Here is a 25,536-nt window from a genome sequence, read left to right on the forward strand (position 1 = left end):
GACTAAACTAACTAAAGGAAACTAAATTGGTTTGAGGTTATTGAATTACATAGTAATTTTTCAGATATTTCTTAAAGTGAAAACATGGGATTTTAAAAAAGGTTTAATTACTACTGATGTTTATTACTGACTTCATTAGCACATATGTGACAAGACCTTGTTGAGAACTTTTCCTTTGTTTCCTAAAATATAACTCTAATATGAATAAATATATATATAGTGTTTATCAAATATACAGAAACTGAGAAGCAGGTGTCACCCAGATAAAGAGGGGATGCTGGTGAGTGATGGACTCGGTCTGGGAGGAAAAGTTGTTCCCAGGGTTCCTGCAGGACCCAGGCATGGGAGGAAGATTTTGAGGTGAAGTCTACCCAACCACCCATGTGTGAGACGGTGCTGCCTTTTCTTCTGTAAGGCTCTCTTCCCTTCATCAGCCCAGAATGGAGTCTGATCGGTGTCCAGTGGAGGCTTTGGGCTTCAAGTCAGCTAAGAGTTCTCTGCCTTTACAGAGAGGCAGGATTACATGCCTCTTGGTCAGCAAATGTTATTGAGGACCTATTCAGCACCTGGGCAGTGTGCTGGTTGCTGGAGGTCTGGTGAGAATGGCTCGTATAAACCCAACTCCCTGCAGAGTTGAATAGGCTTCCTTAGTTTATATTTGTGCTTGTCTCTGGGTTTTGCTGTGCCAGATTGAGCTCTCTGCTTTCTGGTGCTGCCAGACGGGTCTTGGTTGTGCTGCATGGAACTGGGTAGGCCAGACAGTGGAAGGAAGGCTAGTGGAGTTGTTGGGAAGCGTGGGTTTGTTTGTTTGTTTGTTTGTTTATGGCTGCATTGGGTCTTCATTGCTGCATGCGGGCTTTCTCTGGTTGTGGCAAGTGGGGGTTGCTCTTCGTTGTGGTGCGCGGGCTTCTCATTGCGGTGGCTTCCCTTGTTGCAGAGCATGGGCTCTAGGCACGCAGGCTCAGTAGCTGTGGCTCGTGGGCTCTAGAGCGCAGGCTCAGTAGTTGTGGCACACGGGCTTAGTTGCTCCAGGACCAGGGATTGGACCAGGAATCGAACCAGGGCTCGAACCTGTGTCCCCTGCATTGTTAGGCAGATTCTTAACCACTGCGCTACCAGGGAAGTCCCTGTAGCCTGCTTTTTTTTCACTTAGTAGTCTCTTCTCATGTTACAATGTGATTTTATGGCTACGTGATAGTCCATTTATGGAGTTCCCATAATGTGTCTCAATCTCCTATTTGGGAGTTTTTAGGTTCATCAGAATTTTGCTACTTAATAAATTCCTGATGTCTTTCTTTTCTATATCTGAGTATTTCCTTAGAATACATTTCTAGACAGAATTTTCTGATGAAGGTGTAAGCTACATATTTCCAGATTGCCTTCCAGAATAGGAGCTGTTTTCAGTTTCTCCAGCAGTGTATAAGAAGACAACTATTTCTGATAAATGTGGAGTATTCTTCCTTTTAAAAGCTCTCCTTGCTTGGAGGGGAGGGGAGGGAAGGAGGCCACAGGTCAGAGGACACACTGCTTCCCTGTTTCAGTGATGTAAAAGTTAGCTGTGTCTGTAAACGGCTTCCACTTCTGTGATTCCTTGCAGGGCATCATGGGTCTATATCGGGGCATGGCCGCCCCCATCATTGGGGTCACCCCCATGTTTGCCGTGTGCTTCTTTGGGTTTGGTTTGGGGAAGAAACTGCAACAAAAACACCCAGAGGATGTGCTCAGGTGAGTACTTACAAGCCTGGAGGACTCGATGCTGTTCTGCCTGGTGGTGTGACACAGGTTAAGGGAAAGAACCTTGGCTGACAGGCAGTGGCTGTCCTCCTGGGTCCCCAGGGCTAGCTCCTGGTTGCTCCACGTGAGGGAGGTACTTGAGTTTTCCTTTGCCCTGTGAACCAAAAGGGAAAAAGAAAAACTCAGATCCCTCCCCACCCCCTTATTAGGTTGTCATAATTTCTTCTGTGAGGTAGTATCGCTTAACTCTACAGCATTGGGAGGTCTGAATGCTAAAATGTGTGTAAAATGCCATGAAGGTACCTGGTGCTGCAGTAATGACAGCAGGAGCCTTGTTTCCCATCACCTGGTTGGGAGAAGGGAAGGTTCCAACTTCTGTTTTACTTCATTTTAAAAAAAAAATATTTATTTATTTACTTACTTATTTTTGGCTGCATTGGGTCTTCGCTGCTTCACGCAGGCTTTCTCTAGTTGCAGCGAGAGTGGGCCACTCTTCATTGTGGTGTGTGGGCTTCTCATTGCAGTGGCTTCTTTTTTTGCGGAGCACGGGCTCTAGGCGTGCAGGCTTCAGTAGTTGTGGCACACGGGCTCAGTAGTTGTGGCTCTTGGGCTCTAGAGTGCAGGCTCAGTAGTTGTGGCAAATGGGCCTAGCTGCTCCGCAGCAGGTGGGATCCTCCCGGACCAGGGCTCGAACCCGTGTTGCCTGCATTGTCAGGCGGATTCCTAACCACTGCACCACCAGGGAAGCCCTTCATTTTAATAACATAATTATTTCAGATATTGGTTTCTCTGGGTTTTTAAAATTTTTAATTAATTAATTTATTTATTTATTTGGCTTCATTGGGTCTTTGTTGCTGTGCACGGGCTTTCTCTAGTTGTGGCAAGCAGGGGCTACTCTTCTTTGCAGTGCACGGGCTTCTCATTGCGGAGGCTTCTCTTGTTGCGGAGCACGGGCTCTAGGCACACGGGCTCAGTAGTTGTGGTGTGCAGGCTTCAGTAGTTGTGGCATGCAGGCTCAGTAGTTGTGGCTTGCAGGCTCTAGAGCGCAGGCTCAGTAGTTGTGGCGCACGGGCTTAGTTGCTCCGTGGCATGTGGGATCTTCCCGGACCAGGCCTTGAACCCGTGTCCCGTGCATTGGCAGGCAGATTCTTAACCACTGCGGCACCAGGGAAGTCCCTGGTTTCTCTGTTAAAGTGAAATAAATTAGTATATTTCCTTTCAGTAAACTTTAAGTTAGATTTGGGTATGAAGAGGCAGATGAGGCAGAATTATGAGTTCAGAATTTACAAAGTAGTTAATGAAAGCAGGCTTCTTGGGATGCAGGGGAATTCTGAGTTGAAACATGGGATGACAAGGCACACTCAGCCTGAGCTGTGCAGGCTGACAGCTCTTGGGAGGGGCTGCAGGCAGCACAGGACCCTGGCTAGGCTTGGGATTAGGAGCTCAAGGGAGGCAGCCCAGGGTGCCATGTGGTTGTTTTCTGTCACTACTTCAGGCCACAGCAGGCTGAGTAAGGGTCTGGACATAGATAGAAATGCTCGTACTGTGAAACTCTATTTTTGGAGTCCCTGTGACGCTCTGAATGTGACCAGCTTCTATAAAAAGCTGAAGATGGCCCCAAACGTGGGTGTGTGGGGCTTCCTTTTGAAACCGTGTTTGACTGTTGGTAGTCCAAATGTCCTATGGACACATGTCCTCTCTGAGCACCTGGTCTTTTAGCTCACGTACCAGCGCACAAGGGCCATGCACAAGAACCCCCGTGGGGTCACTGCTAGTACTTCAGCCTGTCGGTTATTCCCTATACTATTGCGTCAGTCCTCAGAGAAGCACCCTTCCTGCTTAAGCAAAGGTTGAGACACTCAGGTCCCTGCCCCCATAATCCTGCAGCGCTCTGAATCCTGAATGTCAACCCTGCCACCTTCCCCTCCCTGCAGTAGTGTTTGGGGACAGTATGGAAAGGAACATTACCAGGACCTTGGGTCCAGCACTCACAGATGCTTCCCTCATGTGGGGGTGAAGGGTGGCAGAATGGGCCACCCATGTAGGGTGTCTGCAGGGTACCCTGTGCACACACAGACCCTGTTCAGAGGAAAGTCCTTAGTCCCGGGAGATGGAGGTATGTCCAGCCTAAGGTCTGGGCATACATGGAAGAACAGATGTTGGTCTCATGAGGGGAAGTTTCATTGCTGAGAGGGCTTCTCTTGGGGACAGCAGTGTGAACTGAGACTGTAAAGGAGGCCATGCATGAAAGCAAGTCTCCTGACTGTTGAACAGTCAGCTTGTGTGCTGGGCTTGTATGCCTGAGGTAGTTGTGTGAGTGCCTGGAAAAAACAGGACCATTGAGACTGGTGCCCTGCCTGGAAGGAAGGACCCGAAGTGGATGTCTCCCGTTCCCCGTTTGACATCTGTTCTCCAGGTTTTGGGCTCCTTGTAGGGTGGGACAGGCCTGAAGGCTCAGCTATCAGAGGCTTGGGGTTAGGAGGGGCCTGCAGCCCAGGCAAGAAAGGGAAGTTTTTCAACAACATTTGCTAAATTGTGGGGACACTGTTGAAATGCTAATTGTAGCTCTGTGCTCCACTGCCTCTGGACCAGTCTGGTATAGCTAATCTTAGAAAGAAAAGGAGATGCCAGAGGTGGGACAGGCCGTGACGCCAGGAGCCTCCATTTCCTCCAAATATTCAGTGTGGTTCATTCTGTGAGGGCCATGGTGAGGATCCATATCTCTGGCCACTGGGGGACTATTCCCTGCATGGAAGGCCACAGGACCCATCATGTCTCTGGGTACCATCCCTGGCTGGGCCCTTCCCAGCATCTTACAACACATTCCTCACAACTGGCCTGGCTGCCCCTTAGCCTGTGGAAGTGGCCACAGCCGTTCCTCCGGCCTTGACGCCGTCCTTTGTGAATCTTGGCTTAAAATGTTCTCAGGCCCTTGGTGATCCAGAGAGGTGAGATTGGAGGGGAACTGGGGTTGACTGAGGTCTACATTCTGGATTAGAGGCTTTTTTCCACAACAACCCTGAACTTTACAGATCAAGGCTCAGAGAGGCCTGGAAACTCGTCCATAGTCACTGTGCATGGCAGGCTGGGGAGGAAACTTCTCCCATGGGTGAGGCCATCTGAGTGTGCATGTGGGCCTCGTGACCAAGATCATATTGCTCTTGGCACTGAGACCCCTGCCTTGGGAAATTTGATGTCAGAATATACCTAGACCTTGGGTTTTGTGTGAAATATGCTTTATTTGTGCTGGACTTCTGCCCAGTCCAAGTACTTATTTTTTCTTTCAAAGTCCTCTTTGCTAGGATTGCCTCTGTTCTGGGTGGTTAGTCACAGGTTCTTGCCTCTTGTTTTTGTTTTCAATATAGCTACCCCCAACTATTTGCAGCTGGGATGTTATCTGGTGTATTCACCACGGGAATTATGACCCCTGGAGAACGGATCAAGTGCTTGTTACAGGTGAGGGTGTGATCTGGGGTGGGGGGATATGATTTGGGGGGAGGTGGCTAGCTTTTTCCATTGGGTATACAATTTTGTGTGGATGTTTATGTCCTTTCACCCTTTATAAAGACTTCAGGTCAGGTGTGCAAAACAGTTTCAAGGTTTTCAGGAACATGGAGGCAATCATAGTAGAATCAAGAATCAGGACAGTGTAACAAATCAACCACATGTCACACCTGTGACGGGTCAGCTCAGACTTATCCACCCTAATTAGCAGCTACTTCAGGAACTCTGAAAGGTGAGTCATGTCTCATCAGAGGTGGAAGGGAGGCTGCTCCTGCCTAACATGTTATGTCTGCCATTTGCCCAAAGGCTCAGTGCCCTTAAAGTGTGTGGCTTGTTCCCAGGCCAAGGGTGTGAACTGACTGCTTGCCTTACCACACAGGGCTCCTTTTTTTTTTTTTTTTTTTTTTTTTTTTTTTTTTTGGTACCCGGGCCTCTCACTGTTGTGGCCTCTCCCGCTGTGGAGCACAGGCTCCAGACGCGCAGGCTCAGCAGACATGGCTCACGGGCCCAGCCGCTCCACGGCATGTGGGATCTTCCCAGACCGGGGCACGAACCCATGTCCCCTGCATCGGCAGGCGGACTCTCAACCACTGTGCCACCAGGGAAGCCCCAGGGCTCCTTTTTAAAAAAGTGTTACTGCTTTTTTCTTCTAATGGCTGAAGCAACTTAACACACAGTCTTTGCTAGAAAAATTTTGGTAATGCAGAGAAGCACACAGAAAACAATGTATTTATCACCCATGATACCACCCCACTGTTATGCTTTCTGTGTGAATTCTTCTAGTCTTTTTGGTAAACTTGTATTAAAAAGTTATCTTTTGAAATAAAATTGGGGTCACATATTGCAATCGTTTTGTAACCAGTTTTTTTCATTTGATATGTCACAATATTTATGTGATTTTTTTTCTCAAGCGTCATTTTCTGTATTTTATTTCAATACATGGCTGTCATTTACCCAATAATACCTTATCTGGGGACATGACAAATTATATGCCATAGTGAAGATCTTTGTAAATAAGCCTCTGCATGTGTCCCTGATTATTTTCTTAGGATAAATGTCTAGATTTGAAATTAGTATGATTAAAGGTATGTACTTTTTTTTTTAAGGTATGTACTTTTTAAAAAGGTTTTTAATGTATTCTACTAAATGGCCCTCCTATAAAAGTCTGTCATTTTCTATTCCTTTCAATAGTATAAGAGCTCTTACTTCCCAGCAGATTCTGTGGCATCTAATTTACAATCTCTGCTAGTCTGATAGGTGAAAAATTTGCATTGTTTTAATTTTTCTTGCTTTTAATTGTCAGTGAGGTTAATTTTTTTGATGCTTATTAGCTGTTTGTATTTTTCCTTTGTGAAATGCCTATTTGTGTTCTTTGCTCATTTGTTTGTTTTTCTGTTGACTTATAAAAGCTTTGGACATGTTTGAATTTATTATTTTATTTATTTATTTTTGGCTGTGTTGGGTCTTCATTGGAGCGCGGGCTCTCTCTAGATGCCGTGAGCAGGGGCTACTCTGTTGCAGTGCGTGGGCTTCTCATTGTGGTGGCTTCTCTTGTTGCAGAGCACGGGCTCTAGGCACGTGGGCTTCAGTAGTTGCAGCACACGGGCTCAGTAGTTGTGGCACGCGAGCTCTAGAGTGCAGGCTCAGTAACTGTGGTGCATGGGCTTAGTTGCTCTGCAGCATGTGGGATCTTACCGGTTCAGGGATCGAACCCGTGTCCCCTGCATTGGCAGGCGGATTCTTAACCCCTGCATCACCAGGGAAGTCCCCAATTTATTATTTTTAAAAATTTTTATACAATTTTTAAAGGTTACACTCCATTTACAGTTATTACAAAAAATTGGCTGTATTCCCCAAGTTGTACAATACATCCTTGTAGCCTGTCTTACACCCAATAGTTTGTGCCTGTCACTCCCCTACCCCTAAAACCTTTGGACATATTAAGGTTATTAATTTCTTATCATATTTGGCAAGTCTTTTTCATGCTTTGCATTTGTCATTTAATTTTGTGCATTTTTTTTTTTTTTTTTTTTTGAGGTACGCGGGCCTCTCACTGTTGTGGCCTCTCCCATTGTGGAGCACAGGCTCCGGACGTGCAGGCTCAGCGGCCATGGCTCACGGGCCCAGCCGCTCCGCGGCATGTGGTATCTTCCCGGACCGGGGCATGAACCCGTGTCCCCTGCATCGGCAGGCGGACTCTCAACCACTGCACCACCAGGGAAGCCCTAATTTTGTGCATTTTTTAAATTAAATTTTTTATTTTGAGATACTTATAGATTCACATACAGTTGTAAGAAATAATACAAAGGGAAATAAAGAAATAAATAATACAAAAGGATCCCACGTACCCTTTACTCAGTTCTTCCACAGAGGTAATATATTGTAAAATTATGGTACAATATCACAACCAGAATATTGACATTTTTACAGTCAAGATACAGAACAATTCCATCATGCCAAGGATCCTTCATGTAGCCCTTTAATAGCCACATTCACTTCCCGTACCCCACTCCAGTCCTTAACCACCCCAGCAACCACTAATCTGAACTCTATAAGCCTGTAATTTCAAGACTTATATAAATGGAACTATACAGTATGTAAACTTTTCAGACTGGCTTTTTCAACTCAACCTAATTTTCTGGAGATTCATACAGATTGTTGCATATATGAATAGTTCATTCCTTTTTGGTAATCCATGGTGTGGATGTACTACAAATATGTTTAACTTTTCATCCATTGAAGGACATCTGGGTTGTTTTCAGTTTTTGGCTATTATAAATAAAGATGCTATAAACATTCATGTACAGAGGTTTTTCTGAGAAAATCAGTCTTCATTTCTCTGGGATAAATGCCCAGGAGTATAATTGCTGAGTCATGTGGTAGTTGCATGTTTAGTGGGGTTTTTTTGGGTTTTTTTGGCCACACCGCGCCAGCATGTGGAATATTAGTTCCCCCATCAGGGATCAAACCTGTGTACCCTGAAGTGGAAGCGTGGAGTCTTAACCACTGGATCTCCAGGGAAGTCCCATGCGTGTTAGTTTTTAAAGAAACTACCAAACAGTTTTTTCAGAGTACCTATATCATTTTACATTTCCACCAGCAATGTATGAGTGATCCAGTTTCTCTGCATCCTCACCAACATTTGGTGTTGTCACTGTTCTTAATTTTAGCCATTCTGATAGGTGTGTAGTGATATCTCATTTTAATTTGTATTTTCCTAATAGCTGAAGATGTTGAACATCTTTTCCTGTGCTCATTTGCTATATGTATATCCTGTTTGGTGAAATGTTTGTTCATGTGTTTTGCCCATTTTCTAATTGGATTATTTGTTTTTTTATTATTGAGTTTTGAGAGTCCTTTATTCTAGATACCAGTGCTTTGTCAGATATGTGGTTTGCAAATACTTTCTCCCAGTCTATAGTTTGTCTTTTCATCCTCTCAACAGAGTCTTTTGAGCAAACATTTTAAATTTTGATAAAGTCCACTTTGTTAGTTTTTCTTTTATGGATTGGGTTTTGGGTGTTTGGGGCATCAGGTCTTAAGAACTCTTTACCTAGCCTGCAATCCCAAAGATTTTCTTATATGTTTTTTCCAAAAGTTTTATCTATAGTTTACCTTTTACATTTAAGTCTGTGACTCCATTTTGAGTTAATATTTGTATTATGTATGAGAATTAGGTCAGAGTTCTTTTTTTTTTCTTTTCCCTAGGGCTGTCCAATTGCACCATACCATTTGCTGAAGAGACTTATCTTTTTTCCACTGAATTGTGTTTGCATCTTTGTTAAAAATCAGTTGGGCGTATTTGTGTGGGTCTACTTCTGGGTACTCTAGTTTCTTCCATTGATTTATGCATCTATCCCTTCACGAATACTACACAATCTTGATTAGTATAGCCATATACTAAGTCTTGAAATTGACTAGACTGATGCCTCCCACTTTATTCTTTAAAAAAAAAACCGGGGACTTCCCTGGTGGCGCAGTGGTTAAGAATCCGCCTGCCAATGCAGGGGACACGGGTTCAAGCCCTGGTCTGGGAAGATCTCACATGCCGCGGAGCAACTAAGCCCATGCACCATAACTGCTCAGCCTCTGCTCTAGAGCCTGAGAACCACAACTACTGAACTCATGTGCCACAACTACTGAAGCCTGCGCTGCTCGACAACAGGAGAAGCCACCGCAATGAGAAGCCCCGCGCACTGCAACGAAGAGTAGCCCCCGCTTGCCGCAACTGGAGAAAGCCCGCGTGCAGCAACGAAGACCCAACACAGCCAAAAATAAATAAATTAATTAATTAATAAAAAAAATTGTTCTAGCTATTCTAATTCCTTTGTATTGGGTTGGCCAAAAAGTTCGCTCGGGTTTTTCCGTAACATATTACAGAAAACTTTTTGGCCAACCCAATATTTCTATGTAAATTTTAGGATAATTTAGAAAATTGAGAAAAATCTTGCTGAGATTATGTTAAACCTATAGGTCAATTTGGGTAGAATTAACACATTATTTTGAGTCTTCCAGTACATGGACATGTTATATCTCTCCATTTATTTAGAACTTTAATTTCTTTCATCAGCATTGTGTAGTTTTCAGCATATAAGCTCTTAATGTGTTTTCTTATATACCTAAGTGCTTCTCTCTTAATTTGACTTTGTAAAATGGCATTGTAAATGGTATTATAATTTTAATTTTGTTGTCTACATTTTCATTGCTAGTTTGTAGAAACACAATCAATTCTTGTATGTTAATCTTGTATCATGTGAACCTTCCTGAATGCCCTTATTAATTCTAGGATTTTTTTTTTTGGTAGATTCCTTGGGATTTCCTATGTAGATAATCATGTTATTTGCATATAGGGACAGTTTTATTTCTTCATTTCTAATCTGTTTACCTTTTATTTCCTTATTTCACTGGCTAGAATTTCCAGTACTGTGTTGAATAAGAGTGATGAGAGTGGATATTTTTGCCTTGTTCCCAATCTCATGGCGAAGTATTCACTATTTCACTGTTAAATATGATGTTAGATGTAGTTTTTTGTCTGTTTAGTTTTTTTGGCTGCACCACCCTGCATGCAGGATCTTAGTTCCCCAAACAAGGATGGAACATGGTGACCCCTGCAGTGGAAGTGCAGAGTCTTAACCACTGGACTACCAGGGAGGTCCCAGATGTAGTTTTTTTGATAGATGCTCTTTATCAAGTTGAGAAAGTTACCTTCTATTCCTCTTTTTCTGAGAGTTTTCTCATGAATGGATATTGACTTTTGTCAAATTCTTCTTCTTCATTTATTAATGTGATCATGTGATTTTTCTCCTTCAACCTCTTATACAGTGAATTACATCAATTGATGTTTGAATCCTGAACCAATTTTGAATTGCTGGAATAAACCCCCCAACTTGGTCATAGTATATAATTCTTTTTATATACTGCTGAGTTCTATTTTCTTATATTTTGTTAAGTATTTATGCATCTATAATCATGAGAGATATTAGTCTGTCATTTTTTTTCTGTCTTGTCTTTGTCTGGTTTTGGTATCAGGATAATGCTGTCTTCATAAAATGAATTGGGAATTGTTCCCTCTTCTATTTTCTGAGAGGGATTATGTAGAATTGGTGTTAATTTTTCTGTAAACATTTGGTAGAATTTTATAGTGAAATCATATAGGCTTGGAGATTTTGGGGGAGGAATTATTAAATTATGAATTCAATTTCTTAATAGTTACAGGGCTATTCAAATTACTTATTTCATATCGGGAAAATTGTGGTAGGTTTTATTTTTTAATATTTTATTTATTTATTTATTTGGTTGTGCCAGTTCTTAGTTGTGGCAGGCGGGCTCCTTAGTTGTGGCTTGCCAGCTCCTTAGTTGTGGCATGTGAACTCTTAGTTGCGGTTGCATATAGGATCTGGTTCCCTGACCGGGGATCAAACCTGGGCCTCCTACACTGGGAGCACGGAGTCTTATCCACTGTGCCACCAGGGGAGTCCCTGTGGTAGTTTTTGTTTTTGTTTTTTTATCTAAGTTGTCAAATGTGTGCGTGTAAAGTTGTTTGTAGTATTCCCTTATTGTCCTTTATACATTGGCAGATTCTGTGGTGTTATCTTCTGTTTTATTCCTGGTATTAATAATTTGTGGGTCTTCCCTGGTGGCACAGTGGTTAAGAATCCACCTGCTCATGCAGGGGACATAGGTTTGAGCCCTGGTCCAGGAAGATCCCACATGCCGCGGAGCAACTAAGCCCATGTGCCCCAACTACTGAGCCTGCACTCTAGAGCCGCGAGCCACAACTACTGAAGCCCTCGTGCCTAGAGCCTGTGCTCCTCAACAAGAGAAGCCACTGCAATGAGAAGCCTGCACACCACAACGAAGAGTAGCCCCCGCTCACCACAGTTAGAGAAAGCCCACGCACAGCAGCGAATACCCAACACAGCCAAAAATAAATAATTAATTAATAAAAAAATAATAATTTGTGACTTCTCTCTTTTTTTTTCTTTGTCAGCCTCACTTGAGGTTTGTCAGTTTTATTGATCTTTTCAAAAAAGATTTTTCTTTCTTTTTTTTTTTTTGGCCGTGCCACGCGGCTTGTGGGATCTCAGTTCCCTGAACCCAGGTCACAGCAGTGAAAGCCCAGAATCCTAACCACTAGGCCACCAGGGAACTCACCTCATTGATTTTCTTTATTGTCTTTCTGTTTTCAATTTCATTGGTTTTTGCTTGTTTTTTTATTATTTCCTTCCTTTTGCTTGTTTTGTTTTTTTTTTTTTTTAGGTGTTTGAGGTGCAAGCTTAGATTATTGTTTTGAGGCTTTTCCTCTTTTCTAACATATGCAGTCAGTGCTATAAAGTTTCCTCTCAGCCCTGCTTTAGCTGTGTCCCACAAACTTCAATATATTTTAATTTTCAGTCAGTTCAGTGTGTTTTCTTTCTTTCTTTCTTTCTTTTGGCTGTGTCGGGTCTTAGTTGCAGCATGCAGGATGTTTTAGTTGTGGCATGAAAACTCTTAGTTGTGGCATGTGGGATCTAGTTCCCTGACCAGGGGTTGAACCCAGGCCCCCTGTATTGAGAGCACAGAGTCTTAGCCACTGGACCACCAGGGAAGTCCTAGTTCAGTGTGTTTTCTAATTTCCTTTGAGACGTCCTTTTTAAATTACTTAGGAGAGTGTTGTTCAGTTTTCAAGAGTTGGAGATTATTGATTTCTAGTTTGAGTCCATTGTGATTGGAAAACATATTCTGTATTATTTACATTCTTTTAAATTTCCTGAGGTTTATGGCCTTGGATATGGTTTATCCCGGTACATGTTCCACAGGCATTTGAAAAGAATGTGTGTTCTGCTGTCATTTGGTGGAGTAATCTATAAATGTCAATTATATCCTGTTGGTTGATGGTGTTGTTGAGTTCTTCTCTATCCTTGATGATTTTCTGTCTAGTTGTTCTACCTATTTGTTGATGGAGGAATTTGAAATCTCCAACTGTAATTGTGAGTTTGTTTGTTTCTTCTTTCAGTTCTATCAGTTTTGCTTCACATAGTTTGCAGCTTTTTTGTTTAATGTATACACATTTAGGATTGCTATGTCTTCTTGGTGGATTGGCCCTTTTATCACTATGTAATGTCCCTCATAGTACCATTATATAATATCCCATATTTTTGCTTACTATGTTCTCCCTTCCTTCCTGATGTTCCAGGATTCCTTCTTTTAGAGTTTCTTTTCTATTTAAAGAACTTTTTAGCCATTCTTTTGGGGAAGGTCTGTGAATGACAAAGTCTCTCAGTTTTCCTTCATCTAAGAATGCCTGATTTCCCCTTTATTCCTGAAGAATATTTTCACTTGACATAGGGTTCTGGGATTACAGTTCTTTTCTCTTTCTTGCTTTTTTTTTTTTTTTTTTTTTTTTTTGCAGTACGCGGACGTCTCAATGTTGTGGCCTCTCCCGTTGCGGAGCACAGGCTCCGGACACGCAGGCTCAGCGGCCATGGCTCACAGGCCCAGCCACTCCGCGGCATGTGGGATCTTCCCGGACCAGGCCACGAACCCGTGTCCCTTGCATCAGCAGGCGGACTCTCAACCACTGCACCACTAGGGAAGCCCGTTTTCTTTCTTTCTTCTTTCTTTCTTTCTTCCTTCCTTCCTTTTTTTTTTTTTTTTTTTGCGGTACGTGGGCCTCTCACTGCTGTGGCCTCTCCCACTGTGGAGCACAGGCTCCGGACGCGCAGGCTCCGGAAGCGCAGGCTCAGCAGCCATGGCTCACGGGCCCAGCCGCTCCGCGGCACATGGGATCTTCCTGGGCCGGGGCACGAACCCGCGTCCCCTGCATCGGCAGGCGGACTCTCAACCACTGCGCCACCAGGGAAGCCCTCTTTTCTTTCTTTAGTTGCGTTGGGTCTTCATTGTTGCACGTGGGCTTTCTCTAGTTTCGTCAATCGGGGGCTACTCTTCGTTGCGGTGTGCGGGCTTCTCATTGCGGTGGTTTCTCTTGTTGCAGAGCTTGGGCTTTAGGCACGCGGGCTTCAGTAGTTGTGGCACGTGGGCTCAGTAGTTGTGGCTCACGGGCTCTAGAGCGCAGGCTCAGTAGTTGTGGCACACGGGCTTAGTTGCTCCACGGCACGTGGGATCTTCCTGGACCAGGGCTCAAACCTGTGATCCCCTGCATTGGCAGGCAGATTCTTAACCTACAGTTCTTTTCTTTCAGCTCCTGAAAGCTACTGTGCCCCTTCCTTCTACCCTCCCTGGTTTCTGCTGTCATTCTAATTGTTTTTTTCAATAGGCAATGTGTTATTTTTCTCTGGCTACTCTTACACTTTTTCCTTTGTCTTTAGTTTTCAACTAAGTTCACTTGTGATGTGTTGTGGCATGGATTTATTTGGGTGTATTCTGTTTAGGGTTCGCTCAGCTTCTTAAATCTATATGTTTATGTTTTGCCAAGTTTGGGAAGTTTTCAGCAGTTGTTTCTTTGAGTACTTTTTCAGTACTACACTCTTTTCTCCTCTTCTTCTGGGACTGTAAGGACACAAATATTAGATTTTCTGTTACAGCCCCAGGGGTCCCTGAGGTTCTGTTCAATTTGTTTCAGTTTGTTTTCTTTCTGTTGTTCAGATTGGGTATTTTCCATTCATTGTTCTGTCTTCTAATCCTGATTTTTTTTCCTCTCTCCCCTGTATTCTGCTGTTGAACGAGCCATCCACTGAGCTTTTTTATTTTCTTTTTAATAAATTTATTTATTTATTATTTATTTTTGTCTATGTCAGGTCTTCATTGCTGCACACCAGCTTTCTCTAGTTGTGGCGAGCGGGGGCTACTCTCATTGCAGTATGCAGGCTTCTCATTGTGGTGGCTTCTCTTGTTGCAGAGCATGGGATCTAGGTGCTCGGGCTTCAGTAGTTGTGGCACTCGGGCTCAGTAGTTGTGTTGCATGGGCTTAGTTGCTCTGCAGCATGTGGGACCTTCCCGGACCAGGGCTTGAACCTGTGTCCCCTGCATTGGCAGGCGATTCTTAACTACTGCACCACCAGGGAAGTCCCCACTGAGCTTTTTATTTCGGTTGTATTTTTCTTTTCTTTTTTTTCTTTTTTTTTGCGGTACGCAGGCCTCTCACTGTTGTGGCCTCTCCCGTTGCGGAGCACAGGCTCCAGACGCGCAGGCTCAGCAGCCACGGCTCACGGGCCCAGCCGCTCCGCGGCATGTGGGATCTTCCCGGACCGGGGCACGAACCCGTGTCCCCTGCATTGGCAGGCGGACTCTCAACCACTGCGCCACCAGGGAAGCCCTAGTTGGCTTTCTTTGACACCACTCCAGTAGGAAGGGAGGGATGCTGCCTCATTACTGCCAAGTGGAAGTGGAAGTCTAGGTGACCCACTCGACCTCTGTTGACACTTGAGGGTGGGGCACTTCTTTTTACTGCTGGGTGGATGTGGGAGTTCCAGTGTCTCTACTGACACCACAGGACAGGAGGGTGATGGTTACAGGCTCTCAGGGATGAAAGTCCTTATTCTGTACTTGGCCTTTTCTGACTCCACCCAGGTAGCATGTTGGGTACCTTGTTACAGCCCTGCGAAGGTGGAAGTCTGGGCTCCCCACAGGGTCTTTGCTGGTGTGGATGAGGGTGCGGCCACAGTTTTTTCTATGGTGTATGGCTGGAGTAGAGTGTTTTTTGTCTAAAGGTTTTCTGTCTTTCTAGGCTGTTCCTTTTCTGGTCCTTTGTCTAGAGAATGCAGGCTTTTGTTGAGGCTTCTTTTTGATCTGTGTTTGTTGGTATTCCTGGATTGCCAGTTTCTTCTGCTTTAAGTCTGAGATATATCAAAAAAGAAAATCCAGGGGACTCACTACTATGTCATTGCTTAAGTCCCAAGGTCCCTAGCCAGTCTGCTTCTTCTCTCCAAACTTTCAGAGTCCTCTTATATTTGTTTAAAACAAATAATGTCTAGAGTTTTTTGTTGTACTTAGCAGGAGGATTGGGAAAATACTTCTTAGACAGTCTGTATATTGCTTTTGAGTTAGGGAATGTTTGCTTTCAGTAGCCTTGTCCCTTAGTCTTTTCCATCATGGCTTCTTCCATCTCTTTTATGCCTGAAGCCCTTTTCTGCTCCTAGATGAGACAGTCCCCATCCATATTCTTCCCTTGCACTCCTCCACTCTGCTGGGTTACTACTTTGTGACTCTCTTCTCTTCTCAAACCCCTACCCTCTCAGGAGATGACCTGGCTTTTTTTATTATTATTATTAATTTATTTATTTATATTTGGGTGCGTTGAGTCTTCGTTGCTGCACATGGGCTTTCTCTAGTTGCGGCAAGTGGGGGCTACTTTTCGTTGCAGTGCGCGGGCTTCTCATTACGGTGGCTTCTCTGGTTGTAGAGCATGGGCTTTAGGTGTGCGGGCTTCAGTAGTTGTGGCATGTGGGCTCAGTAGTTGTGGCTCATGGGCTCTAGAGTGCAGGCTCAGTAGTTGTGGCACACAGGCTTAGTTGCTCCACGGCACGTGGGATCTTCCCGGACCAGGGCTCGAACCCGTGTCCCCTGCACTGCCAGGTGGATTCTTAACCACTGCACCACCAGGGAAGTCCCCTGGCTTTCTACTTCACTGAGAAAACTGAAACCACCAGAAGAGGACTTTACCAGATGCCCTCCACTGCCTCCACTCACCCACTGGCATCTAACTACATCTGTGGCTGCCTGGCTATTTCCACCACAAATGGCCCATGCTTCTGTTTGACCCCACATCCTATCCCCTCTTGCCCATCCAGAGACCTTGCTTCAACAATCAACAATTCTTCTTTCTCTCTCCTTCAGCATCAGTTTTTGCTCTCCAATGGATTGTTCTCTTCAGCAATAAAAGCATAAACATGCTTGTTTTTTCACCTTAAAAATACAAACTTCTCTTTATTTTACCTTCCACATCTATTTCTGTGCTTCCTGTCTTTGCTCCCCTTTACATCAAAAACTCTTTGAAAAAGTTTTCTGTTTTTTTTCCTACTCTTTGTCTCTAGTCCCCCTTCTCTAATTGTCAAACCCACATCAGACTGGCTTTTGCCTCACAGCTCCAACAAAAGTACTTTTGTCAAGGTCACCAGTGACCTTTTTTAAAAAAATATTTATTTATTTATTTTTGGCTGCATCGGGTCTTAGTTGCAGTGTGCGGGCTCTTTGTTGCGGCACACGGGCTTCTCTCTAGTTGCAGCAGGTGGGCTTAGTTGCCCCGTGGCATGTGGGATCTTAGTTCCCCAACCAGGGATCGAACCCGCGTCCCCTGCACTGGAAGGCAGATTCATAACCACTGGACCACCAGAGACGTCCCACCAGTGACTTTTACACTAAATCCAATGTTCAGTTCTTGGGCCTGGACATTGATCCATCTTGATCCATCAACAGAATTGGACTCAGCTGGTCCCCCATCTTCCTTGAAGATCTATCTTCACTTGACTTCTCTCCTGACTTTCCTCCTACCTACTTGGCTGCTCCTTTTCTATGTCCATTGTTGGTTTATCCTCATCTTCTCAATCTTTTAATGTTCATATGTACAAGGCTCAGTCATATTACACTCATCTCGTTGATGATTTCTTCTTGTCTCATGACTTTTAGACACCATCTGTATAATAATGATTTTCCAGTTTATGTCTCCAACTCAGATTTTTCCTGAACTCTGGACTAGTTTATCCAATATTTCCGTTGGATGCTAGTAGGCACCTCAGAGTCACCATGTGCAAAACTGAACTCCTGGTCTTCCTCTATACCTGCTTTACCTACAACCTTCTGTAGCTCGGTTGGTGGCAATACCATCTGTCTAGTTGTTCAGCCCTAAAACCCAGGAGTTCTCCTAGATTGTACACTTTGTCTCACTGTATATATCCCATTTGTTGAACAGTTAAGCTGGCTTTCACCATATCACAAATCTATCCTGTCCCATCACCTCCATTGCAACTACATTGCTCCAGGTCACCTTCAGCACTGGCCTGGATGACTGTGAGGGCCTCCCCACTTGTTTCCCTGCTTACATTCTATACCACACATAACAGTGAGAAAATTCTGTTAATATGTCAATTCCATGCCCAGTCCTCTTTGGCCCCCCAGGTCACTGTGAGTCAGCTCCAGCATCCTCTGATAACATGGGCCTCTGTGCCATTCCTCAGATACACCAGGCTCACATGTGCTGGGATCATCTGGGGAAGTTATATTTTTTAAAAAGCCATTGATATTCAATTGACATTGTCTTAAATTTATTATTTTTAGAAAAATTGACATCTTCCTGATTGAAAACTTTTCCTAACCAGAACTATGACTCTCTTTTTATTTACCTTTTCTTTTACGTCCCTTGGAAAGGTTTTAGAGTTTTATTTGTGCAAATCCTATTGCTTGATGCACATATATTTTATTGCTTTTTTTTTTCCTTAGAACATTCTTTATTCCTTAAACAAGTCACACCTCCTGTGATTTCATTGGAAAAACAGAAACTGGAAGAAGTATTTCTGTAACTTTGTCAGAGGAACACACATCAGTGTATTTAAAGGAATGCTTAACTTGAGTTTAGACATGTAAATCAGTTTAGGAGACATTGTGTACTATCTAGCGTATTCAAGTTTTGCTACTTGAAAGTTGACTATGAATTGATTTTTCTACCTTAATTTAACTAATAAATTTCTAATCATACCTATTATATTCCTGGCAAGGGGCTAGAGATATCATGATCAACAAGGCCACGTTTTTGCTCTTGGGAATCTCATAGACTGGATTTTCTTCTCCAGTACAAGCCAAGCTCTATAAAAAGAGCTAGTTTAAGACATTGCAGATTTCATGAAGGTAGGCACTCACCTTAAAGAATAGCCTTTAAAACTCTTGAGTCCACGCAGTTATTTTTCTTGTACTCATTGAAGTTATTAGGTACCTGATAAAAAATACCGAGAGGTTGCACGGTAAGGAATATTTCACCTAAATATGCAATATTAGACCAATGAACATGGACTCTCATATTTCTAGCATTATGGAGAGTTCTGGGTTAGGTGCAGGTGCCCCTTCAAGAAAACTTGATATTAATGTTTCAGTATCAGCAATAAAACAGCACTTCATGTGTTACTTATAAAGGAAGATTTATTACCTTCATATCCTCTTAATAATGTATTTCTTCCTTTTATCAGGTATAATCTCATACCACAGCCCTTTGGCCTTAAAGAGTAATTTAATCTTCTTAATTAAGAAAGCCTTTTAAGCCTTTATTGCTATATATTTTTTATTTTAACATCTTTATTGGAGTATAATTTTTTTTTTTTTTTTTTTTTTTTTGCGGTACGTGGGCCTCTCACTGTTGTGGCCTCTCCCGTAGCGGAGCACAGGCTCCGGACGCGCAGACTCAGTGGCCATGGCTCACGGGCCCAGCCGCTCCGTAGCATGTGGGATCTTCCCGGACCGGGGCACGAACCCGCATCCCCTGCATCGGCAGGCGGACTCTCAACCACTGCGCCACCAGGGAAGCCCTGGAGTATAGTTCTTTATTGCTATTAGAATGGGATTCTTTTCCATTATTTTTCAACTAGTTATTGTTGGTATGTACAAAAATTTATTGGACTTATATATTTATTTTGTAAGTGTTTCTCCTTGGAACTATTAAATCTGAACTCTCTTTCCAGCTTTAACTACTCTTTGGTTGATGCCCTTGTGTGTTCGGATTCCTCTTGACTCTGTACTTGCTGTGGATCCTACATGGGCCTGTCTTTCTCTCTGATCTTTTGTGGGATACCTCCTGCCTGCCCTCAAGCTCTTGGCTCTTAGGCCCTGGAGCCCAGAGACTAGGATAGGGGGCCTCTCCTTGGCCCTCTCCTGGCTCTACACAGGACCTCTATCCAGGCATTTAGAGCTCTGAATACAATTTCCAGTTCACCTTCTTTTAACCAAGCTTCATGATCTGTTAGAGCTTGGAGTGGATTTAGTAGTCAATGGATATTTGTTGAAGGAATAAGTGATTGACTGAAGTATTTGTCTCCTCCTTTCTAGACTGCCAACTAGCTTTTTTTATTTTTTATTTTTCCAACTAGCTTTATTGGGAATGCTCTTGTATTTGGGAACTTATTTTTCAACTTATTTTCCAACTCCTCTGTTGATTTGTTTTTCTAGTCAATGTGTGTATATTTTGTCATATATTCACCTAGCCTTATTTCATAGTAACTTCCACCAATATTGTACATTCTAAATAACTATCGATTTGACAATGATAGTTATATTATTTCATTGGTCTAATGCATAATGACCACTCCCACACTCACTATGTAATCTTCTGTAACCTGCTAGGTTTGTTGACTTTGATGTTGCTGTTGCTGACTTGATGACTCTTTCCTCCCTCTCAGATTCAAGCTTCTTCAGGGGAGACCAAGTACACTGGTCCCTTAGACTGTGCAAAGAAGCTATACAAGGAGGCTGGGATCCGAGGCATCTACAAGGGGACTGTGCTCACCCTCATGCGAGGTAACCTTTGAGGCCCTCCATCTGAGGTGATTTGCCACAGGGGGTCTTGCCTGGATCTCCCGATGAGCCTTGGCACCATACATGCCACAGGTCTGACAGGGCCGGCACTGTGTGTCCTGGGTTTTAGGCCATCTTACCTCTGGCCAACAGGGACACACATGAGGATGGAGGGACCCTCCATCCTTCTGATAGGCTGGCCCTCAAGGATAGAAATCATGAGCGTGGCAGTCGGAGGGGAGTAGCAAGTGGAAATCGTGGCTGGAGGGATGAGTGGGAAGAAAGAATGACTTAGGAGCAGTGGAGCTCTTTTTGGCTTGAGAGGCATGTCCTATTGGGGTGGCAATAGAAGAGGCAGAGACAGCTCTACCCTTGTCCTGAGATGACAGCTTGGAGGAAGGCCAGATGTTATCTCTGGTTATAACTACTTGGAGTGGGCATATTAGTGGGGACCACTCAGAGGGCCTTTGAAAATGAAATAATGTCGTGCATGTTAGCACTCACTCACACCATGCTCACCCCAGAGCAGCATCTGATCACTGCAAAGTGATTATTGCAAATAGGAAGTGCTGCTGAGGAGCTTCTCAGGAAACCTTCAAGGGTCCAAAGCCAAGCTTGGTTCTTCTAAGATCAGGAAATCTGTGAGAATCTTATATCATTTAATTTACCTCTTTCTTGCCACTAACAGATGTTCCAGCCAGTGGGATGTATTTCATGACATATGAATGGCTGAAAAATATCTTCACTCCAGAGGAAAAGAGGTGAGGAGAACAGAAGAACTTAGAAGCCACTTTGCCCAATCATGGGTAGGTTGCCCTTTCCTGTTAGTGGATCTGAAGGCAGAAGTGGGACTTACTTCTGTCTCCATGTCCACTTTCCTATTGTTGCTGCTGAGGCCCAGCTAATACTAATACCCTTTACCCTGTGCCTCACCCGGTGGAGGAAGTGTTTGAAACAAGTGCATGAGACCTCCTTCAACGAGTGGCAGCTGCCATGTCACAGGAGCTTTGGCCTTGGACCTCCTCCCTCCAGCCAGTTTCTCCCTCTCTGTGGCTGCCTTGTCTGCACAGGAGGGATGGTCTGAACACCACTCTCACAGCCTTTGTCTGACTGGGGCTGTTTGGTATTCTGCAGTGTCAGTGATCTCAGCGTGCCTCGGATCCTGGTGGCTGGGGGCATCGCAGGGATCTTCAACTGGGCTGTGGCAATCCCTCCAGACGTACTCAAGTCCCGCTTCCAGACTGGTTAGTAGAGGAGAGTGGGGTAGATGGGGTTGGAGTGGGTCCCAGAACTGGCTGCCCCTGTGGTACAGAGTTCTTAAGGCCCTAGGGATACTGACTCTCCACAGTAGCACTCAGCATCTGTCTGGCCAACATTCTCCCTTGCAGTCATTTGTGTTTTAGGAATGCTAGACTCATTTTCTTTTTTTTTCTTTTTTTTTTTTTTTGCGGTACGCGGGCCTCTCACTGCTGTGGCCTCTCCTGTTGTGGAGCACAGGCTCCGGATGCGCAGGCTCAGCGGCCATGGCTCACGGGCCCAGCCGCTCCGCGGCATGTGGGATCTTCCCGGACTGGGGCATGAACCTGTGTCCCCTGCATCGGCAGGCGGACTCTCAACCACTGCGCCACCAGGGAAGCCCCTAGATTCATTTTCTTGTCAGCGTAAACATAAAATAAGTGAGAGAAGGACTTCCCTGGCAGTCCAGTGGTTAAGACTCCCTGCTTCCACTGCAGGGGGCACAGGTTCAGTCCCTGGACGGGGAACTAAGATCCCATGTGCCGTGCAGCGTGGCCCAAAAAAAAAAAATAGTAGAGAAGAAGTCAAATCAACCTTCCTTCCCTCACATGAGCAGAAGGGCTGTTTCATTCTTCATTCCCTTCTCCACTCCCTTGGCACCAGTAATCCAGACATTTGTATCTGTTTGTCCCAAGGCGAACTGTGTTGTCTGTGGACTAGTCCCAGATGACCTGCAAGGTGTCCTCTCGCTGGTGCTGTGGCCCTGCAGGAAGATTTGACTACAATATTGTCCCCATGTAGGTCACCATGGTCAGGTCAGGAAGCTTCCTGAAGGCTTAACAGTTGCTTTCTGCCCACAGCACCTCCTGGGAAATATCCTAATGGCTTCAGAGATGTGCTGAGGGAGCTGATCCGGAATGAAGGAATCACATCCTTGTATAAGGGGTTCAATGCAGTGATGATCCGAGCCTTCCCAGCCAACGCGGTGAGTGACTGGCAGGGGCTGTGCTTTCCCTTTGGGGCTCAGAGCAGGGTGCAGGTGGGCTGACTTTTGCTTGCTTCTGGGATTGAATTGGGGGCTCAGTTTTTCCAAATCCCACCCTCAGTCAGAGCCTCCTTATTTGTTCCCTTTCCTGAAGCTGTCAGGAAGATTTGCCTTTGTGATTCTCTGAGGTGAGGAGCTTTGATTTCCTGGCCTGGCCATCAGAAGTGGGCAGTTGTGGGACATGCATTTTCTTTCCCTTTTAGGAATGAGAAAGCATAGCTTGATTCCGTGACCTGGGGTGGGAGATTAGGAAGGGGTTTTGGTCCTGACAGGGCCAGTCAAGCACAGTGCTGGGGTCTCTGTGAATAGTCACAACTCCTGTTGGCTTTTCTCTTCCTTCCAACCCCTTCTCAGGCCTGTTTCCTTGGCTTTGAAGTTGCCATGAAGTTCCTTAATTGGGCCATGCCCAACTTGTGAGGCTGAAGGCTGCTCAAGGCTTCAGGATGCTGGAAGCTGTCATCGAGGAGGAACAGTGGGCAGGACTAGGCTGTCCTGAAGTGTGAGGGGAGGGGCATGGTGGGATGTGAGCTCTGTGCACAGACTCACAATGGTTGAGACCATTGTCTTAATGACATCCTCTTCCTGGTATAATTTGCTATCTTGCAACTTGAATCCACTCTTGTCAATTTAAGGGATCTCATGAGGATTTGGAGATGGAGTAAGTAGCTTCTAGACCAGATGCTACCTGTGGCCAGAGTGCTGTCTACTAGTTGACCACTGGCCCTACTACACCCAAAATACTCCTCGAGAAAGGGAATCTCAGCCTCACACTGGAGACACTATGCATATTTTCAGCCATCTGACCAGGAACTGGGGCCTTCTTTGATCCCTAGCCAGGAACACTCACCAGATTTCCAGGGTATCATCTAATCCTGGCCTGCACGTGGGAATGTGGGCTTGAGGCCCACATCTGTCTGTCCAAGTGGACTGAGCAAATGTGCCTAGGGGCAGATAGCCTGTTAACAGTCAGGTTTTTTTTTTTTTAATGCATGCAAGTAATCAAAATTAAAACTAGAGTAGCCTAATTTCCAGGAGTAGGTGGAGAGCTTTCCCTCCTACAGAGTGAGGAGGAGAATTTTGAACCAACAGTCCCAGCTTGCTAGGGTAAGTGAGAAAGCCCAGGGTGTAGGAAGGCTCTTTTTGCACACTCTTTTCTCATGAGAGCGCCCTATTTTAACAGGAAATAAATATTGTTTCTAATTTTTGTATTGTGTGAAATTTTTTTCTTTTGATTCTGGGTCATTTCAGCAAGCAGCCTCTGTGGCTTGGTGGAGGCTGTTAGGGATCCAGTATCCTTCCCTGGTTCTTCAGGCAGGGGTTCTAGCAAGAGAAAGAGGAAGAAGTTTTGGCCAGCCCAGCCTTCCCTGACTGCCCCAGCTCCAGCTGCTGGAGGGTGAGGTGGGGTGGGGTGGGATGGGGCAACTTGATTGGTAGCTGTTCCCATAGCTCTCAGTGCAAGCCTGGCATGCAGGCCCCCACAGGGCCGAGCCTGCAGCCCATCCCTTCATTCCTTCACCTCTCTCCCCTCAGCCATGTGTGTCTTAGCTAACGGATGGAGAGTCAATTGTTCTAAAAGGCCAAAAGCAATCCTGAGTTTTCATATGCACTTTGGGGTCACTGTGTGATCTGATGTCTGGAATTACTAATCAGGCTGATGATGATGACCAGGTGCAGCTGGAGGAGGTGAGGGAGTCAGAATGGAGAATCACAAGCTAGTCTGTCCTTGGCTGGGGGAGGGAGAGGCTACCAGAGCTGGGCTTCTCTGGTGTTGTCCCATCTGGCAGTCACAGTTCTGGCACTTCCCGCCTCACTGCAGCTGCACAGAGATCCTTGGACTTTGGCGTTAGAGCTATCACTCAGTGTAAATGGGTGAGAGGGGAAGGGACCCACCCCCATCTGGGAGTGGGTGTGGCCAACCTGGCTGGAAGCTGAAGATTTGGGGGTTTAAGGAAGGAGGATTTATTTCTGGGAAGATATTTCTGGATGATGGTCAAGTAAAAAAATAACAGTTTTAGGGATGAAAATTGTGTGCACTCTGCCTGGGAAGATTAATTCAGTGTTACGCTTTTCCCCTCTCATGCTGCAGGATATCTGTGTTTAATCTCTCACTGATTTGGAGATGGCCACATATGTGTCTCCTGGAGCTCTTCTAGGTACTGCCCAGTCCTTGAGACAGTCCTGAAACCTCGGCCTTTTCCTGGAAGCTCCTGTGAGTGCATTTGCATTCTAACCAAATGCCAGCCATTCCCATGGCTCAGGATCACTTTTACAGCCTCTGCTTCTGGATAATTTACCCTTTGAAACAGCTTCCATTTTAAAATGGAATATTTTGATTCCTTAATATTAGTGGTGGTAGATTCTTCTACTCCTTTGGGTATTCAATAGATGTCACGTCAAATAAGGAAGTGCCTGGAGGCATATTTGTGAAGGGACCAGAGCAGATGGTGAGTAACTCCCTCCTGGCTGGCACTTTGTTTATGATGCACTTTGAAATGCCACCTGTTCCTGATATATCTCTTCTCTCCCTGACGGGGGGTACGGGTAGGGGAGAGATTGGGGCCCTCCCAAGCAATTTCTCGGACTGTCACAGACAGCCTTAAGTAGAAGCCAGTGATTGTTACAACAACCAGCCAGCGATAACAGCCTCATCCAGGCACAAAGAAGAGTATAATTGGGTCAGAGGTAAAGGACAGAGGGCAGGTTGTTTTAACCTCAGCCTATTAGAAGCAATAGTAGCACCATTTCTGCTGTAAGGTCATAGCATCTCTACCCACAGTTCTTTCACCACAATTCTTTTGAGGCTAGAACCCCTTATTTGTTTTCCAGTCGCTTCATGGATTCATTCTCATCTCTTCACCCCATGTAACTCAGTGTTTAATGGGTAGGGATTTATACCCCCATTTTCAGATGTGGAAGCCAAAGCTCAGACAGGGTAAACTGATCTACCAAGATCATTGGCAAATTGATAACAGAGTGTGGACAATAGAGTGGTGTCTGGGTGTCCACAGGCCTGAAGAAAGGCTTGTGATGCTATCAGAGGCTGTCCCTCAGACTGCTTGACCTAAACTCCAAGAGGCCTGTCTGTA

General features: G+C 44.8%; 1 protein-coding gene across 1 annotated transcript in view; it reads left to right on the forward strand.

Annotated features, from left to right (window-relative positions):
- The window catches only part of SLC25A20 (solute carrier family 25 member 20), a 30,543-nt gene extending 6,889 nt beyond the window's left edge, over nucleotides 1-23,654 (forward strand). The window contains exons 3-9 of the mRNA XM_081246917.1: nucleotides 1,598-1,725; nucleotides 5,100-5,190; nucleotides 20,055-20,172; nucleotides 20,858-20,930; nucleotides 21,304-21,413; nucleotides 22,266-22,390; nucleotides 22,805-23,654. Coding sequence (XP_081103043.1) covers nucleotides 1,598-1,725; nucleotides 5,100-5,190; nucleotides 20,055-20,172; nucleotides 20,858-20,930; nucleotides 21,304-21,413; nucleotides 22,266-22,390; nucleotides 22,805-22,867 — 708 coding nt within the window. The 3' untranslated portion in view covers nucleotides 22,868-23,654. The remainder of the gene's footprint in view (nucleotides 1-1,597; nucleotides 1,726-5,099; nucleotides 5,191-20,054; nucleotides 20,173-20,857; nucleotides 20,931-21,303; nucleotides 21,414-22,265; nucleotides 22,391-22,804) is intronic.
- The last annotated feature ends 1,882 nt before the right edge of the window (nucleotides 23,655-25,536 follow it).

Source organism: Mesoplodon bidens (genome assembly GCF_964165515.1).
Source record: "Mesoplodon bidens genome assembly, chromosome: 10".
Lineage (NCBI taxonomy): Eukaryota > Metazoa > Chordata > Mammalia > Artiodactyla > Ziphiidae > Mesoplodon > Mesoplodon bidens.